Source organism: Eretmochelys imbricata, chromosome 2, assembly GCF_965152235.1.
Source record: "Eretmochelys imbricata isolate rEreImb1 chromosome 2, rEreImb1.hap1, whole genome shotgun sequence".
Classification (NCBI taxonomy): Eukaryota; Metazoa; Chordata; order Testudines; family Cheloniidae; genus Eretmochelys; species Eretmochelys imbricata.
In genome coordinates this window covers 41892790-41911741 of record NC_135573.1, presented here as the reverse complement: position 1 = coordinate 41911741, position 18952 = coordinate 41892790, and the positions used below count along the sequence as shown (strand labels likewise).

Here is an 18952-nt window from a genome sequence, read left to right as displayed (position 1 = left end):
ATTCCATTCACTTTTGTTGGCGTTTAATGAAAGAAAATCTAGAACACCATGAGGAATATCTGTTTTGCTTGGCACCTCTTTGAACGTACCACAGGGACTGTTCAACATGAACGTATCCCCTTTTCTGATGAATTGCTAAATGTTATCCAATTTCAAGCCTTTGGGGTTTGGGGAGATAATCTGTAATAGAGATCAAAACTTGTTTTCACTTAAGATGAGCAATCCGTTTCTAGCCCTGAATGAATCAGGTTTCTGTTTTACTTAAAATGTCTCAGTCCCACCATTCTGCCTCACTCACTCTATGAATGAAGATTATAAAGTTACTTCTTCTTGAGGGGCAGAGGGTATATATTCTTGCTGGACTGAATCCATACGCTGCTCATGACATGAACCTGAGTCATACAGGAGCAAGACAGTGACCTTTAGAAATGAATGCTGTTACGCTCTCCAAAGGAAGTTTGTAGGAAACTGGAAATATTGGGAGATTGTATCAGCTCTTTTACCCCTGTATTGCTAGTTTGAATCTAGCTATTGAGGACTGAAAGTCATTACTGTCTGTCCTGTCCTATGTGAAATGAGTAGTTGGTCCAGGGACATGTCTACACTACCGCACCACATCAGCACAACTGCACTGATGCAGCTGCGCTGCCGTAGCATGTCTCGTGAAGACACGCTATGCCGACAGGAGAGCGCTCTCCCGTCGGCATAATTACTCTACCTCCGCAAGAGGCAGAAGTAATGTCAGCAGGAGCTGCTCTCCCACCAGTATAGCATGATGTGGACAATGCCTTAAGTCAGTGTAACTTACATCGCTCAGGGAGTTGTCGTTTTCACACCCCTGAGTGACGTAAGTTACATCAACTTAAGCAGCAGGGTACACCGGCCCTTGGTCGTCTTTTTTAATAGCACCATCACAGCACTATCTCAATCGGTAGTTAGCAGAAATGCAAGGGATTGAAAGCACACAGAGAGTGAAATACCCTCTCTCTCCTAGGTCCTTCCAGGTCGAGAATGAGACAGTTTGGTAGGTCAGCATGGCAAAGCTTGCACTGCCGCTGTCTATGCTGTATCTATCTATGAACAGAAAAACTGCATCATACGGGTTGCCAGCCCTATAACCTTTTACAAGCAGGAAATTCCCCAAAACGTCATTAACAAAAAAGACTTAAGTTCCTGAAATGTGTTCAATTAGAAGTCTTAAAAATCTTGCATTCCAACATGCTTCAGTATTGATGCTCATGAGAACAGACAGTTTAACACTAAATAACAAAGAAGATTCTCTTTAAAATGTAGCCTTTTGATTTTAGACAAGCACAAAATCACCTTCCTTTCTCTGAAAGAAATGCAGTTGTTCTGCAAGGGTTCTGTGTTATAACATTTTATGTCTGTGGGGCTCAAAACTCTGCATTTGATTCCTATAGATAGTACAGCACCAGAGGGAAAAGGTGAGAGGAGGGAAACGTCTGAAGCCTTCTTAGGACCCTGATCCAAAGTCCACTAGAATCAGTGGAAAGATTCCCATTGACTTCAATAGACTTTTAAGCAGGCTCATAAAATATGACACTTTTTGTTTGTTCAACAGTTGCTTTAAAAAAAAAAAAAAGTTGAAAATCTTTGTAAGAATTCTGTGTTGTTCCTCATCCAGAATTTTTTTGCTGTATTCTGTAGCTGTTCTTCATGCATCTTCTGCCTAATTTTGCTGAATGCTGGTGGGATCAAGTCATTTTGGACATCCTGCTATGTAACGGGGGTGGCATCTGGTTGGGCATGATAGTTTGTCGTTTCTTGGAGATGAGGACCTATCACTGGGCAAGTTTCAAGTAGGTCTAAAATAAAAGCCAATAAGTTTCATGTTTAAAATATTGCAGTGTAAAATTTTGAATTATTAGCTCCTAGTTAAATGTCTTTATGTATGTAAAATGCATGTGGTATAGAAATGGAGTATTATCAGTGTATATTTACAGTGCTATATATGAGATTAATAACATTGAGGCACCATCTTGTGTCAATCCTTTTGTGTGAATTGTGTACCTGATTATAATTGAATTTTTAAGAATTTTTTGCTTAGTCTTAAAGGTGAAAGTTGAGGCCAAATAGAGTACAAAATGGTAGAAGGAAATATTTGCATTTTTAATCTCTTAATTCATGGCAGCAAAGCATTGTTTGAAGAAAAAGGAACCAAATACACACATACATCTGAACTGTTTGACTCGTCCTTTTAATAGTAGGTTTGGGATCAGGCTGTTATGCTCTAGTGTAGTGACCCAGCAATAATACTATCAGTACCTAACATACATAAGATCACATTATGATAAACCTATGTTGTGTAGTACCTTACTCCACAGGTGGTTCCATTAATATCAGTGTTTCAGAGTAGCAGCCGTGTTAGTCTGTATTTGCAAAAAGAAAAGGAGTACTTGTGGCACCTTAGAAACTAACATTTATTTGAGCATTAATATATATATTATATATTTATATATTAAAATAAATTTGTTAGTCTCTAAGGTGCCACAAGTACTCCTTTTCTTTTTTATTAATATCAGTGGAAGCACTTGCAGTATGAGATAGTAGGCAGCGTGAATAAGAGTGGCAGAATCCGGCCTAAATCAAAGATTTAGATTTCCCTGTTTCCCCTGAAGGAGCACAGGGAGTGGGATAGTGACATTGCAACAGGCTGAAATCTAATTTGTCGCTTTCCCAACCCTCAGCTGGAGGAGAGGAGAGTTGGAAGGTTTCACCAAAAGCTTTCCTTTCATTTGTTTTGTTAACCATTCAAGTAACAAAGATGTTAACAAAAACAAAATGCAGCCCATCTGATAGAGACTCCCCTTCCTCCCTTCTTTTCCCCCAAGATGGGACGTGGGGGAAAAAATATATGAAGCAGGGGTAAGCTTATGGCTTACATCCAGTGCTGTACATGGCGATGTGGGACACCCAAGTTGGGTCCAATACCAAGCTTAGCATGGGCTGGGAATCCTGCAATAGCAACACACTCAGACCTGTGGAATAAGAGTGGTGTTGATGATCTATAGAAGGGAATCACCATCTAGACCTCGTTGGTGAGGACAGTGAAGCTGTAAAATAGGGAGATAATGAGGGAACCTCTCTTCAGGAATCTGTGGCAGATTTGCAGAGCACCATTCTTCTTGGTCCTTTTTCCTTCAGGGAAAGAAAAAAATGCTTTGAAACCCAAACTGAATAACTGTACTTTAGATAGTACTGGGAGTTTGACTTCAATGTTTTCTAGTTTTTGCTTTTTTACTACTGACTGAAGTCTGTATATAGCTCTGCGATAAGAATGCTATTTCTCATAATAGCTGTTTGCCTCGTCACTGAAACACTCAATAAATTCTGCCTCTTAATGCAACCTTTGCTGTAACACGCAACACATTGCACTTAAGTATAGATTTATGGGAAAGAGCACTGCATCATGATTTGTAATAGAAATACTAAAATGCAGTATCACTTGTCTTCTCCCTCCCTCTCCCCCCCGCCTTATCTTTTCCTTGTCTTTACTGCAGCCATTCTTTTCTTTCAGGGACATTCATACCACCACAGGGAAAATCAAAAGAGCTGTATTGCAGTTCACTCCAGCTAGCTGGACCTATGTTCGCTGGTTTGACCCCAAGTCTTCATTTCAAAGAGTGGCTGGAATATACCTTTTCATGATCATCTGGCAGGTAAGAAATAACTTTTGTGAAATCAAAACTAGTATCAGCTCAGTTTACTTACTGGCTGAGTTTGTTTAGAAGATATTATATTCTTATCTTAGTCCATCATTGAAATGTACAGTTAAATGAACTGATACCACAAACTATTCTGGACACTATCCAACGCATCTGGACTACAGTTACAAGTGAAATTACAATATCTGTGAAAGAAACAAATGGCTGCAGATTGATGTACTGGCTGTGGGATTACTGTATGCAATGGATAGTTATGAAAACTGAAGAAATAGATTGGTAGGTTTTTCCCAGCTGATGGTGCATGTACCAGTATGATATTCAGAATTCAGTCACCAGTGCACCCAGGTTCTTCAACATGTGCCTAACTTTAAGTGCATATGACTTTAATGGAATTACTCATGTGCTTAAAATTTGGCACTTGCTGAAATACCTTACAGCATTTGTGATGGTACCCAGGGATGTGTTCTCTTTTTTAGGACTTTAATCCCATTGCCCTTAATCTGTGTTCAGTCAGACAACATTTAATACAAGTGGCAGTTTTGCTTAAGTGAAGCCCATAATAGCCCTTAATGACATAGCCTTTAGTGGTGATCCTGTTTCCTGGGCACTTCTGGGCTACTGCTACCTGCCTCTCATTCAGTTGTGCAGTCTGAGTCGGCAGGCACTACCTCATACAACTCTGTTAAACTGGTCCGTTTGCCCTAAAAGCTCAGGAGATACTGGTTTAATGTAAACCATTCTTGATCAGAAGGAGATACAGCAAGAGAGCACTGCATTACCGAGGGACTACAAACCCTTTACAGTCATTGGTGTCTGGCCCCAGTTATATTGCTGCCACCAAAGGCTTTTACTTTAATGCAAAAAGAGAAAGGAACTAATGCATTGAATGTAAAGGGTGGAGGGAGTAGAAGAGAGCCTAATTTTAATGGGGAAAGAATAATTTCTACAATGTCCACAGAGATGTTTGAATATAATCATTCTAGCATCTTAGAAAATTCACCCCCAAGATAGCATGCAATTTACTTACTTACAATTTTGCTGATTGGAACAGACTTCCTTTGTGAGAGATGTATCTTGTTTTGAGATGAGGCCCACTGGGGCGCCGTTCCTACAATTCTTATTCCAAAATTACTTCAGTACAATACAGTGTAGGACACGCTATGTAAAATAACAAATGATCATACTGAGTAGTCACATCCTCACTTCATTTTCTACTGTGAGAATTCTTAAGGGGTTAAAAACTTCAATAAAATTAAACAGGAGTACCTGTTTCAAGGGAACAGATGGTTCATTACAGCAGTTTGGAGTTACCACCTCCAATTCCACATTTTCATATTCCATTTTAGCTATTTTTTTTTAAAAGTGATGGACTAGTTTGATAATTTCTGGTTTTGTTGGGGTGAGAGCATAAATATGCTGGTACTAAATTATGAACATGTTTGTGCATATTTCAGCCACTTGCCCATAATTTATACTAACTTTAGATCTTTTTAAGGGATTTAATTTAAAAAAACAACTTTTTAAACTAAACAGGTATAAATGGGCATCTCTTTTAGAAAGAAAAAAGCTGGATTTGGTTTGTGAAGAGTCCAGTGAGCTTTGAATTTTACAGACTTGAACACTTCTTTCTAAATTTGCATCCTAGCCCCGCTTCAAGAATTATGCTGTTATTCCAAAATGGAACTCTATAAACTATTAACTGAAACCTTGATGGGTTATCTGAAGTATACGAAGTAGTTCAGCACTGGGTTTTTTCTTTTTTGTGGTGGTGGGTTTTTTTAATTTTATTTTTTTGTTTTGTTGACTTGGTATACAACTTTGCCTGTTCTGAAGATGATATTTTAAGAGCTTTTAATTCTTAATCCAACCAGCAGAGCTAGTTACTGAGCTGCAATAAACCATAAATCATTCCCTCTTGTGTATTTTAATTATTGTATTAATTCTAACATTTTATGTATCAGTCTCTGAGAAGGGGTTACATGTGCATGGGTCTGTCCTGTAAAACAGAACCTTATTAACTGACTTTTTTATTTCCAGCTGACTGAGTTGAACACATTCTTTTTGAAACATATCTTTGTGTTCCAAGCAAGTCACCCTTTAAGCTGGGGTAGAATTCTCTTCATTGGAATTATCACAGCACCCACTGTAAGGTAACTTATTTTATTTTTTTCTAATTGTACAGTAGTTGTGACCCTTAGGAACACAAGAAAAGGTGTGCAGGCTTTATAAATAAGTACAGTATGTGAAAAGAAATAATGCATTTAAGTCTCCAAAAAGGGCAAAATTATCCTTATTTTTGCAGTACTAGGTATAAGACTAAGGATAAAATTCAGCAGTCTGGGTGTATGCTACTAATGGTGAGACTTGTGTGAAAATCTGCATTTGATAAGAATCCATCATTCTCTCTTCTGATTGCGCAGCAGTTGCCTGTGTTGGGTGGATTAACTCCATATGCAGCCATCCATAATTTCATATTAGGTTCTTTTGTTGACAAGAGCCATATGATCATTATAGCATGCACGTTAGGGAATTTATACCTATGCGTCTTTCCATGATCCCTGTCTCTAGCTACCTATTTGTGCTTGAGTATGGAATATACCACAATGTATTTATAAGGAAAGGTGGTAGTTCCTTGTTTTGAATAATTAGTGAAGCTACAAAATATGAACCATGACTGGGACTTGAGAACTAATCAATCCATAGTCACCTTACAAAATTATTTCATGAAGTAATTTTGTGTAGCAACCAAAATGTCTTGTACCAGCTTCTGTTTACATCCAAATTGAAAAGTGAAGATTACAGCTATTGAAGCATATATTGTATTTGAGGTTGTTTTGGGGTGGGGTTCTGGTAAATATATATTTTAATATGTATGTGCAAATTATTTGTGTAGGAACCGTAACTTTTCAATATTGTGTGTTCTGTCTTTCTTAGGTACTTATATGGACCCCATTACCATAGTATCTGAGCGCCTAACGGTCTTTAGTGTATTTATCCTCATAACACTCTTGTGAGTAGGGAAGTGCTATTATCCTCCTTTTACTGATGGGGAACAGAAGCACAGAGAAACAAAGGGTATGTCTACACTGCCCAAAAAAAAAAAAAAAAAAAAGCCCATGGCAGCGAGTCTCAGAGCCCGGGTCAACTGACTTGGTCTTGCAGGGCTCGTGCTAGTGGGTTAAAAACAGCAGTGTAGACGTTCCTGCTCGGGCTGGAGCATACTATAAGTGACTTGCCCAAAGTTACACAGGAAGTCTATGGCAAAGCAGGGAATTGAATCTAGGTCTCCAGAGTCGCAGCTTAACACCCTGAACCACTGGACCATTCTTCCCCATTATACTTCCTCTGTTTAAATTCTTAATCCTGATGTTACAGCAACATAAGACTTTTGAATTTAATTTCCTCTGTATTTGTGAAAGGATAAAAAGAAGACCGTGCTGATATTGTGTGTCCCATTGTGCTGGCAAATGGCATTTTTCCTAATAATCATATCACAAATATTGCTCTACCTTCCATTCACATTAATTAGCTGTTAATCTGCTACCCTCAAAATACAATCACTGTCACAAGTGGTATCCTTTATTGGCAGTCTCTGTAGAAAAACAATGAACTGCCTGGCTTGAAACTGAATTATCCCCCACCCCTAGCAGTGATCTCTCCAGGTCAGTGCTGATACAGGTTGGCAGATTATGAAAAACCTTGCATTGTGCTGCTCCCTGTGCTGTGTGTGTTCTGTGAATGGAGGATAACAGTCACCAGGGCTGTCAGGATAGTCCTGTAAACTGTGTTCCATTCCCATGGAGACGCAGTGTCAGAATGGGAGCCTTTCAGAGTAATGTCAAAACCGGAAAGAGGCGTATTTTAAAATGATGAATCTAATTTTTAAACGGATCCTTGGTTTCCTTAGACTATGTTTTTCCCCAAGACTAACCCTCTACTGACACACTGTACCTCCCAAGACGTACATGCGCACTCAGGAACTAGAATAACTTAAAATGAAAAATAACTTCCAAGTTTAGAGCATAGATCATTTTTTAAATCAAATTTGCTCTTCCAAGACTTGTTCGCCTCTGGTTGAGTTTTTTCCCCATCTGATGATTAGTCCTACTAAAACTGAAGCTATCCAGTAGGCTTTCATCATGTTTTAGTGTAACGCATGATACAAGCCCTAAGTGCTCCACTTTTGATACAGGGAATATTAATGTTCATCATTTTTTAAAAGTGTAAATGTATTTCAGAAGCTTTGTGCTTTGTTAAAGAATTTTCGTTTGTTGTTTCTGTTTCCAGGCAATATTACGCCTACCTCACAGACACACAGTGCAAAAGGGTAGGAACTCAGTGCTGGGTGTTTGGGTAAGTGTTCTCGACTGTTGGAAATTTTACAAACGTGAGGCTGTGTTCTGTTCTTGTTTTTTTTAAGTGTTGGCAGTGTGCTCAGTGCGGTGCCAGGTATGCTGTGAAGCCAGTCCTTGCCCCAAATTGCTTCCAATCTAAAAGACAAGCACAGAAAAGTTTCCTGGGGAGAAGCCTACAGGGGAAGAATATCTTAGATTTGTGGGGTGGAAAGGATAGAGAAGGGAAGGGAGAGTTTATAGGTGCTGCTGGTTAAAGAAAGAAATGTTAGTCAGGGCATCTGCATTCTGTTCCCCACTTAGTTGGTGGTGCATTTGGTGGCTTTAGCAAATAGCTTAACCTCTGATGCATCCATTTAAACTGTGCAAAGTGCCTGCCTAGCAGGGATATTGTGAAGCATAATTAAGTAGGGCTAAATTCTGCCTTCAGATATGAGGGCACAGTTCCTTCTGTTTTCAGTGATTATTGGCTTTATGAGAGCTGAATTTTAGGCTCTTAATAAATAATAACTTTTCATTGTAGTAGCACCTAGGAGCCCAGGTCATGGATCAGGATCTCATAGTGCTGGGCACTATACAAATTTTTATTAAGCGCACTTTGTAAATTATTTCACCATTGTCCGCAGATAGATGGCATTTAGCAGATTTTATTTTTAGATCAATATAAAAATCCATCAAGCTAATTTGTATTAGTCTTCATTTATTAGTTACTTGGCTTCTGGAACGGTGGCTTAATAAAATGTTAAACGACAAAGTCCTCTTCATATCATAGAAATTAGAGATGGAACAGACCTTTTTGCTAACCAGAACTTCCAATCTGAGCTAGTGGGCTCCCCCCGCCAGATTATAGCACTATCCAGTAAAAAGGTTCTTTGACACTGCAGGAAGCCTTCTTTTGGATCACAAGGGAACTCTCTAGTAAAGTGCTTCAACAGATGCTTAAATAGAACAGAACTGATCCTGTTTTCAACACCAAGGGTCACATTAGTGCAGGCCCTGTGCAAGGATTTGAGTGTTTCTACTTGCGTCCACTTCCTAATTCGTTTACAGTGACTGCCACTAATGAGAGAATGTGACAGGGCAGATGTAAGTGAATGTCTAAAAGAGGCCAAAAGATTGGATTAAATGGGGGAGAAATTTATTCTATGTCTTCCTTACATATGCACATTGCTAATCAGCAGGTGCTTTTATCTAAATATGACTTTGTGAATTGGGACAGAATGTCCAGATTTATTGATGAGTTGCCTGAGGATGCTGTGGAAGAGTTTAAGGCTTTTCTGGCAGAGAGCCCACTAGTGTCTAAGACATCACTGCAATCAGCAGTCGATATGGCGGACACCTCATCTAGGATTATGGCTTCAACTGTAACAATGAGGAGAGCTTCTTGGCTACAGACTTGGCTATGTCTTCGTTTTCTGAAAAGACTGATGAGACATTACATTCTTTTAAGGACTCCAGGGCCACATTATGATCCTTTGGGGTTTATACCTCAACAGTTAAGACATCATTATGGGGATCAGCAACAACAACAATTCCACTGATACTCCCAGCAGTATTTCAGGCAGACTGCTTATTCTGCAACACAACAGGACTTCTCCAAGAGGAGACACAAGTTGCACAGGAGAAGGTCCTCTTTTTTCCATCTTCAGTCGGCCAGCCCATAGTCCATCAACTAATGGCAAGCAGCCAATTTGACCCTACCTTCAAGGGCAACAGACTAGTCACCAGTCAAGGCTATTTCCCCTCCATTTGGGGACATGCTGTCCCACTTCCATAGGGCTTGGGATTCAATAACCTCAGACAAGTGGGTCCTAAGCACTGTGCAATTGGGTTATACCATCCAAATTCTATCTGTTCCTCCTTCCTGTGGCTGGAATCACAATGACTGGTTTCAGAGTAGCAGCCATGTTAGTTTGTATTCGCAAAAAGAAAAGGAGTACTAGTGGCACCTTAGAGACTAACCAATTTATTTGAGCATAAGCTTTCGTAAGCTACCGCTCACTTCATCGGATGCGTTCAGTGGAAAATACAGTGAGGAGATTTATATACACACAGAACATGAAAATATGGGTGTTATCATACACACTGTAAGGAGAGTGGTCACTTAAGATGAGCTATTACCAGCAGGAGAGCAGGGGGTGGGGGGGAACCTTTTGTAGTGATAATCAAGGTGGGCCATTTCCAGCAGTTAACAGGAACGTCCAAGGAGCAGTGGGGGGGAATAAACCTGGGGAAATAGTTTTACTTTGTGTAATGACGCATCCATTCCCAGTCTCTATTCAAGCCTAAGTTAACTGTATCCAGTCAGCTCATTGAGGGTCCACCTGGTGCGATCTCAGCACACTGCCATTAGGGTCCTCTATTTGAGCTCCTAGCCACTTGCTCTCTGTCTCTTCTTTGCCAAAAAACAGCTTTTTTTTTTTTTTATCGTCATATCTTCTGTGAGATTTAGTGAGCTTGTAGGCCTTAATGGTGGACTCTCCCTATACTCAGTTCTTCAAAAACAAGGTGTCCATGGGGCCACACCCTAAGTTCTTGTCTTAAGTGGGGCATCTAGATCAGAACCAAACTTTGGAGGAGCATTATTTAAGTAGATTCCGAGCCCCACCTCCGTCGTTTACTGCTTAAGAGTCATCTGAGTAGAATACACCTTTTCAACCAGTTGAAGAGAAAAAAAGTCACCTACCTGTACTGCAATTGTTGTTCTTCCAGATGTGGGTGCAGATGTGTATTCCACAACCCAACTTCTGTCCCTTCTGCACTGAAGTCTCAACTATTGACATTCACTACGACAGAGAGGGGTCGAGGCAGCGCTGCCTTTAAATAGCTATGGGAGGGGCTATGGGGCCAGAGGGCACAAGCATCACCCCAACGGGCAATGTAAAGCAAAATTCTTCCATTTCAGTGCCGTGGGCACATGCACGCCAAGTGAAATATATGTCTGCACCCATGTTTTGCAGAACAACAGTTACTATTCAGGTAGGTAACTGTTTGATTCCCATCAATCTGGGAGTAGTGTAGGGCAACACTTTTAGTACTAAAATTTCCTTATTTTTTTATTTACTCTTCCCTCACTTGTATACACAGGTTCTTTTAAACAATGCGGTTATCCCAAATATTCTTTTCTACAATAGTGAAGTTTAGCATGTTAAAAGTAATGCAAGTGATAGCAATGAAAGACGTTAAGCAGAAAAAACATATTTTTAAAAAGTCATCTCTCTTTAGAGTCTTATCCTGCTTTTTTTTTTCTTTCTTTTTTTTTTCCTTTCCTTTCTTTTTTTCTTTTTGAGATATGGAAAGGATCATTTTAAAATGGACAGTTCTGGAAAGCAAAATGTCTGTAACTGCTTGGGTAAGATCCATATTGCAGGAGTCTGGCACCTGACAGTGTAGCAGCACAGCTGGCAAAAATCATAGAAACCTGTCCTCTAAAGCTAGGAGAGGATTACAGTCTGCAGAAAGCCTTTAAGGACTTGCTGTTTTCTCACAGAAACATTATAAAAGGTGACGGGAACAAATCTGTCTTAAGACAACTGTGCTTTTTTTGAAAGGAACATTCTGTCCTCTTGAAGTTACAGACATCAGTGCTGTTTATGTCAGTAAGGCTTGCTTATGTAGATATTGTCCCATCAGGGCTGATCCATGCTGAGGTATGCTTTTACTCCTGCTTCTTGCTTTTGGCAAATATAACCAACCTAGATGAATGAGTTAGCACTGAGGTTTTAAGGGATGTCCATTTCACGCCCATTTGCTGAATCTCAAGAGATTCTATTATAACAACCAGTGAACATTCAGATTCTGCCTTTGGAATGGCATACGGACTGATGTGCTGTATAGCCAAGTCATTTATGGAGTTGGCAGTTAGCAAGATTAATGATATGTTTTAGGGCTGTCAAGCGATTAAAAAAACTAATTGCGATTAATCACACTGTTAAACAATAATAGAATATCATTTATTTAAATATTTTGGATGTTTTCTACATTTTTAAATATATTGATTTCAATTACAACACAGAATACAGTGCTCACCTTATATTTATTTTTATTACAAATATTTACACTGTAAAAAACAAAAGAAATCGTATATTTCAATTCACCTAATACAAGTACTTTATAATGAAAGTTGAACTTACAAATCTAGAATTATGTAAAGAAAAAATTCATTCAAAATAAAACAGTGTAAAACTTTAGAACTTAGAAGTCCACTTAGTCCTACTTCAGCCAATCGCTTAGACAAAAAATTTTGCTTACAATTTGCAGGAGATAATGCTGCCCACATCTTGTTTACAATGTCACCTGAAAGTGAGAACAGGCGTTCGCATGGCACTGTTGTAGCCGGCATCGCAAGGTATTTACGTGCCAGATGCACTAAAGATTCATATGTCCCTTCATGCTTCAACCACCATTCCAGAATACATGTGTCCATGCTGATGACAGGTTCTGCTCGATAACGATCCAAAGCAGAGCAGACCAACGCATGTTCATTTAATCATCTGAGTCAGATGCCACCAGCAGAAGGTTGATTTTCTTTTTTGGTGGCTCAGGTTCTGTAGTTTCCACATTGGAGTGTTGCACTTTTAAGACACCTGAAAGCATTCTCCACACCTCGTCCCCTCAGATTTTGGAAGGCACTTCAGATTCTTAAACCTTGGGTCGAGTGCTGTATCTGTCCTTAGAAATCTCACATTGGTACCTTCTTTGCGTTTTGTCAAATCTGCTGTGAAAGTGTTCTTAACATGACCTTGTGCTGGGTCATCATCCAAGACTGCTATAACATGAAATATATGGCAGAATGCAGGTAAAACAGAACAGGAGGCGCATACAGTTCTCCCCCAAGGAGCTCAGTCACAAATTTAATTAATGCATTATTTTTTTAACGAGCATCATCAGCATGGAAGCATGTCCTCTGGAATGGTGATTGAATCATGAAGGGGCATATGAATGTTTAGTATATCTGGCACATAAATACCTTGCAATGCTGGCTACAAAAGTGCCGTGCGAACGCCTGTTCTCACTTTCAGGCGATGTAAATAGGAAGCAGTCAGCAGTATCTCCCATAAATGTAAAAAAACTTGTTTGTCTTAGCAATTGGCTGAACAAGAAGTAGGACTGAGTGGGCTTGTAGGCTCTAAAGTTTTACATTGTTTTGTTTTTGAGTGCTGTTATGTAACACAAAAAATCTACGTTTGTAAGGTACGCTTTCATGATAAAAAGATTGCACTACGGTACTTGTCTGGGGTGAATTGAAAAATACTATTTCTTTCGTTAATCATTTTTACAGTGCAAATATTTGTAATAAAAATAATAATATAAAGTGAGCACTTTACACTTTGTATTCTGTGTTGTAATAGAAATCAAAATATTTGAAAATGTAGAAAAACATCCAAAAATATTTAATAAATTTCAATTGGTATTCTATTGTTTAACAGTGTGATTAATCGTGATTAATTTTTTTAATTGCGGTTAATTAAACTCTGAAACATCAGAAGATTCCCCAAATGAGTGTCACTTCCTATTTATCTGAGCACTATATTGTTTAGCACAGTAAAAAACATTGGAAGAGATGATAAAAGAAAATCAAAATACAGTATATGGCATATTTCTCACTGCAATTTAAGATGTTCTAGAGCAGAGGTCCCCAACCTTTTTCTTTCTGAGGCCTTCCTAACATGCTATAAAAAATCCACGGCCCACCTGTGCCACAACTATTTTTCTGTATATCCCGTAGATTAAAAGCCACCAGTGTTAGGGGGTAGCACACAGGGCAGTTGCCCGGGGCCCCGGAAAGCTAAGTTGGTCAGGCTTCGGCTTCAGCCCAGGGTGGTGGGGCTCAGGCTTTGGCTTTCTGCCCTGGGCACCCCGTAAGTCTAATGCTGGCCCCTCTCTGGTTTATTTTGGTGGATCCTCTGAAACGTCTCCTGGCCCCCCCGAGGGGGGCTCCAGACCTCTGGTCAAGAGCCATTGTTCTAGAGAGCTGAATAAGTCACACACTCACATGTCAGTCGTTTGAACTTGGGTACTTTTGCTTACTAAAACACCATTTTGTTCTAGGCTTTTATGTTCTTTAATTTTGTACAGTGCTTAGGTACCACAAATATATACATTTAATATTGCTGCCAACTCTTGTGATTTTATCAGAAGTCATATGGTATTTGGTGTTTCTCTGATAGCCCCAGCTCCTAGAATCATCTGACTAAGTAAGAATCTTAGTTTTAATTTAAAAGGAAGTTTATAACCCTCATGAATGTGGAACAAAGCTGGAAAATGTGAACCCTAAAGGCTCAATCATAAGAAAGTAAATAAAAAACCTAAAAGCTGTTTGGTTTCTTTTAATCTCATTTATATACAAAAATTGGTATGCTTGTGGTTGGCAATCCTGTAAATTATATAAAATCCTAATATAGCTAGGTCATAGGGGGTGGTTCAGACTTTGAACTGCATGTGGATATTTTATATAACAAGCACTAGTAAAATAAAAATGTTAAACAAGAATCTGAACAAATGGACATCCCTTTTAAGCAATGAATTTCTAGCACCTGAAATACCCACACAAAGTTGGTGAGAACATTAAGCAAAAGTCTTCACTGAAGAGCTATTATGTGTTCAATGAAGGAACCTTTTTATTATATTCATATATCCTCTTAAGGGTGCTTAAGAGTAGTGCAAGCTTTAATTTAGGTTCTGAGGTTTTGGCTGCAGGTTTGAGGGATAGAGCTTCTTGATGCTAAATGTACAAGTTCCAGTTTTCTTTTTCTTGAGTGGGTCCTATATGTGAACAAATGTGGCCAAACAATATAGGAAGATAAAAGGCAGCTTTTAGCTATATGTCATTGATTCTTTTAAGATAGACTGACTTTATTCTGGGCAGAGAAAGCTGTTTAATCTTTCACAAAATGGATTAGGTTTCTTTTCTTAAAGAATGGATCAAGAAGTGGCATGAATATGCACACACTAATGGATCATCAGTAAACTTGTACATTTCAGACCAAAGGGAAATGTGCCAAGAAACTCCTTACTGTTTTGGTAATGTTGTGCCTCTTGGAGATTGAATGTGAACACTAGTTTGCTTGGCATCACTATATCATTTAGAGAAGTGGAAGAATTTAGCAGGATATAGTCCCTTAGAGCAAATTTTTTTTTAAAAGAATCAAAGTATTTGGACCAGTAAGGACTTGAATAATTGCTTTTAAGTAGAGACCAGGGTGAAATTCTGGTCCCACTGAAGTGGAGGAGAGTTTGCCAGTGACTTCAAGAGAGCCACAATTTAACACCTGGTCCTTCTTAAATGTCTAATCGTTTCTTTTGTCCACAAAATTGATTTACCTGATGCAGATGGGGGTCTGTTTTTTGTTCTCTGTGATCATTTGATTTTTCTTTAAATTTATTTTGAAGGGCAGTTGCTTTTAAAATTTATTTTCAACCACTGCTAGAACAGCTTCTGCATGCTTCTTATAGGAAAATGTCTAGTGTTTTTATGTACTCCTGACAAAAGATGAAAAATGTAAGAAGTACAGTATCCTTTTTGCTATCCTTTCTCTATGTAGTTTTATTGTATCATTTCAGTTAAGTAAAGGTCTGTTTACATTGTTGATGTAAAACCTCTCAATCTCCATGGACTGTTGGAGATTTGAAGCTTCATGGGATCAGTGCAGACATTCCCCTGTCAGAGGGAGAAAACCAAACATGCTCAGTAGCGGCCCTTCTCACCAACTGACAAGTGGTATTGGTGGATTCCTTTCATTGCTCTTTCTTGGGAGAAGAGTGGACACACTGTCTGTTACAGTTCGCAAAAAGAAAAGGAGGACTTCTGGCATCTTAGAGACTAACAAATTTATTTGAGCATAAGCTTTCGTGAGCTACAGCATAAGCTTATGCTCAAATAAATTTGTTAGTTTCTAAGGTGCCATAAGTCCTCCTTTCCTTTTTGCGAATATAGACTAACACGGCTGCTACTCTGAAACCTGTTACAGTCTGGGGTCCTTCAACAAGTGTAAGTTATCCTTCGGGTATTCACAGTCAGGGCTGTATTTTAATGTCCATCTATGGAGATTTAAGCACAGGAACCCTCATTAATGTCAATAATAGATTAGAAACATGCACCTTTGTACATGAATCCAAAAACGCACCCTACAGTTCATAGTTTGCTAGACTGTTCATTATTGCCTCAAAACCTGTGTTAACATACTTCTGTACAGTTGTGTTATCTAGCTCAGCATGGAAAGTCTAGTTCTTTCGTTACCTTTTTAGGGCAGATTATGAAATTACAAGAGGGTAATGTTGCCTTGACAGAATTATGAAGACAAGTTGGGTAATTTCAGCTGGTATTGAATGCAGCTCCCCACCTACTTACCAGTACTTCCCGCAGGAAACACATTACACCTGCACTGCAGAGACTCTACTGGCTTCCGTTTCATGCAAGTCAGGGTGTTGGCATTGATCTATAACACTCTCTTTACTGTTTGTATTCTGTGTATCTCGGAAAGATCCTCTCCTCTTAGTTTTTAACCCAGAGGTTGTGATGACACACTCAAAATGACAAGCTCTAGAAATAATTATTTTGGGGGCTGGGAAGATGAAGTTCACAGTGGAAATTCCGCAGACTCTTTTGGTCTGACACAGGTTTTGACCTTCACAGCATGTTGCAAACCCTGTTTCTTTATTGTAGTATTTTTTTCAGGGCTGAGTAAGGATGAGTAGATTCAGATTAGGTTAAACTTGATTTTTGTTTTATATAGGGTTTTTAAAGACTGCATTGTGTGTACATCTGGAGCGTCAGGTTAGGTGTGTTCTATAAATCAAAATGTATAAAGAAGCTCTGTGCATGGAAGGGGATTTAATAGTCTCAGTCATTGATATCTGATTTGTAAAAAGATCATAGGGTGACTGACAATCAGCAAGAAAATGCATTTTAAAGAAAATTTAAATAGAAGTTTCCCTGGTAAGAAGAGAGCTGTCTAATAAATAGATTACTATGGAAGTGTTTAGACTGTAGTCAGATAATATCAAATCATTAAAAAAAATTATTGCCAAAAAGGGACATAAGTTTGTGCTTTTGTGCTTATAAATTGAACATTCAGAATTAGGAGGAGCAGAAACTTTACCACTAGCTGAATTTAACAGCCTCATCTCTCCTTGAAAAAGCTTCATCACAAATTAAAAAAAAAAAAAAAAAAAAAACTTCCTTGAGCAGTCAGAAAAAAATCATCCTTAAAATAGGAAAAAAATGTAAATGATCATTTGAAAGAATATAGAAGTTTCACTAAAATAAGGGGGATAATGCAGATAACATATTTAAACAAAACCTGAATGAAGTTCAGGAAGAACAGAATCTGAAAGGGATTCTTCAGAAGTTCTATTTTTGTTCTTTATAGTTTTTTATCACATTCATCACCCTACTTAGCCCAGTCAAATTATTTTTCTCAATTGAATTGCTTAAAAGTGGCTGTTTGTCATAAAAATCAAAAATGTGCGTTTCTCTCCCTGATCAACTACAGAAAGTTTTGACAAGAAAAAGAACTATGCCCTTCTACCTGAAGAGAAAATATCCTGATTGACAAGTCAAAGATTTACTTCTGTGCATCTGAATAGACTTTGCAAGATCACAAATATTGTATATTTTGTCATAATTTTAAGGTGTCTTTATGACTCCAGATTACCTTCATGCTCCTTTTCTTATTTGTTGCCTTCCAATTTGTGCTTAATACAAGTTTTAGAAAGATGGGATGAGTCAGATGGAGGGGCCCAGACATCATTTAAAATGCGTTCTGAAAAACTTTAGAACACAGAATAGCATTTCAAACTTCTGACCCAATGCTTTCTAATGCTAAAAAGTATCTGAAGATGCCTATCACTATGGAATGTGAGAGCATGTGCACCAAGTGGATATAAACTGGCCACCAGGAAGTTTAGACTTGAAATTAGACGAAGGTTTCTAACCATTAGAGGAGTGAAGTTTTGGAATAGCCTTCCAAGGGAAGCAGTGGGGGCAAAAGATCTATCTGGCTTTAAGATTAAACTCGATAAGTTTATGGAGGAGATGGTATGATGGGATAACATGATTTTGGTAATTAATTGATCTTTAAATATTCATGGTAAATATGCCTAATAGCCTGTGATGGGATGTTAGATGGGGTGGGATCTGAGTTACCCAGGAAAGAATTTTCTGTAGTATCTGGCTCGTGAGTCTTGCCCATATGATCAAGGTTTAGCTGATCGCCATATTTGGGGTCGGGAAAGAATTTTCCTCCAGGGCAGATTGGAAGAGGCCCTGGAGGTTTTTCGCCTTCCTCTGTAGCATGGGGCACGAGTCACTTGCTGGAGGATTCTCTGCTCCTTGAAGTCTTTAAACCACGATTTGAGGACTTCAATAGCTCAGACATAGGTGAGAGGTTTTTCACAGGAGTGTGTGGGTGAAATTCTGTGGCCTGCGTTGTGCAGGAGGTCAGACTAGATGATCATAATAGTCCCTTCTGACCTTAGTATCTATGAATCTATAAGTCCTTCAACTTTTTCTGGTAGCTCTGATGTTCTCACAATTATTCTTCTTAGAGTTCTATTTAACAATGAATTGATAAGGACTCCACTAACGGACTTCAAACTTCACTCTGGTCTTGCATCCAGTCTCTTGTGAAATCTTCAACATCATCTACCCTCTTTTCTAAAGTATCAGTTTTAGATGAGTGAGGGTGATTCAAGGTCATGATTCCAGAAAGATTTGCATTAAGCGGGGTGTTTGATATCCTCTTCAAGGAGGTTTGAGGAGGGGATAGATGTGCTTTTTCTGCTGAGCAAACAGCTGCAACAAATGGAGATTGAGGTAGATGACCAGAACTGAAAGTCCTTCTTTTTTCATATCCTCTGCTTTAGAAATCTCCACTGTATGAGAACCTGAGACTCCATTAGACTCCTTCTCAT

At 38.8% G+C, this 18952-nt stretch overlaps 1 protein-coding gene across 2 annotated transcripts in view; it reads left to right on the top strand.

Annotated features, from left to right (window-relative positions):
* Window positions 1-18952, top strand: part of PTDSS1 (phosphatidylserine synthase 1) — a 50132-nt gene that overhangs the window by 25789 nt on the left and 5391 nt on the right. For both annotated transcript variants that reach the window (XM_077809965.1, XM_077809964.1), the window contains exons 6-9: window positions 1669-1820; window positions 3539-3680; window positions 5724-5836; window positions 7974-8039. In XM_077809965.1, coding sequence (XP_077666091.1) covers window positions 1669-1820; window positions 3539-3680; window positions 5724-5836; window positions 7974-8039 — 473 coding nt within the window. The remainder of the gene's footprint in view (window positions 1-1668; window positions 1821-3538; window positions 3681-5723; window positions 5837-7973; window positions 8040-18952) is intronic.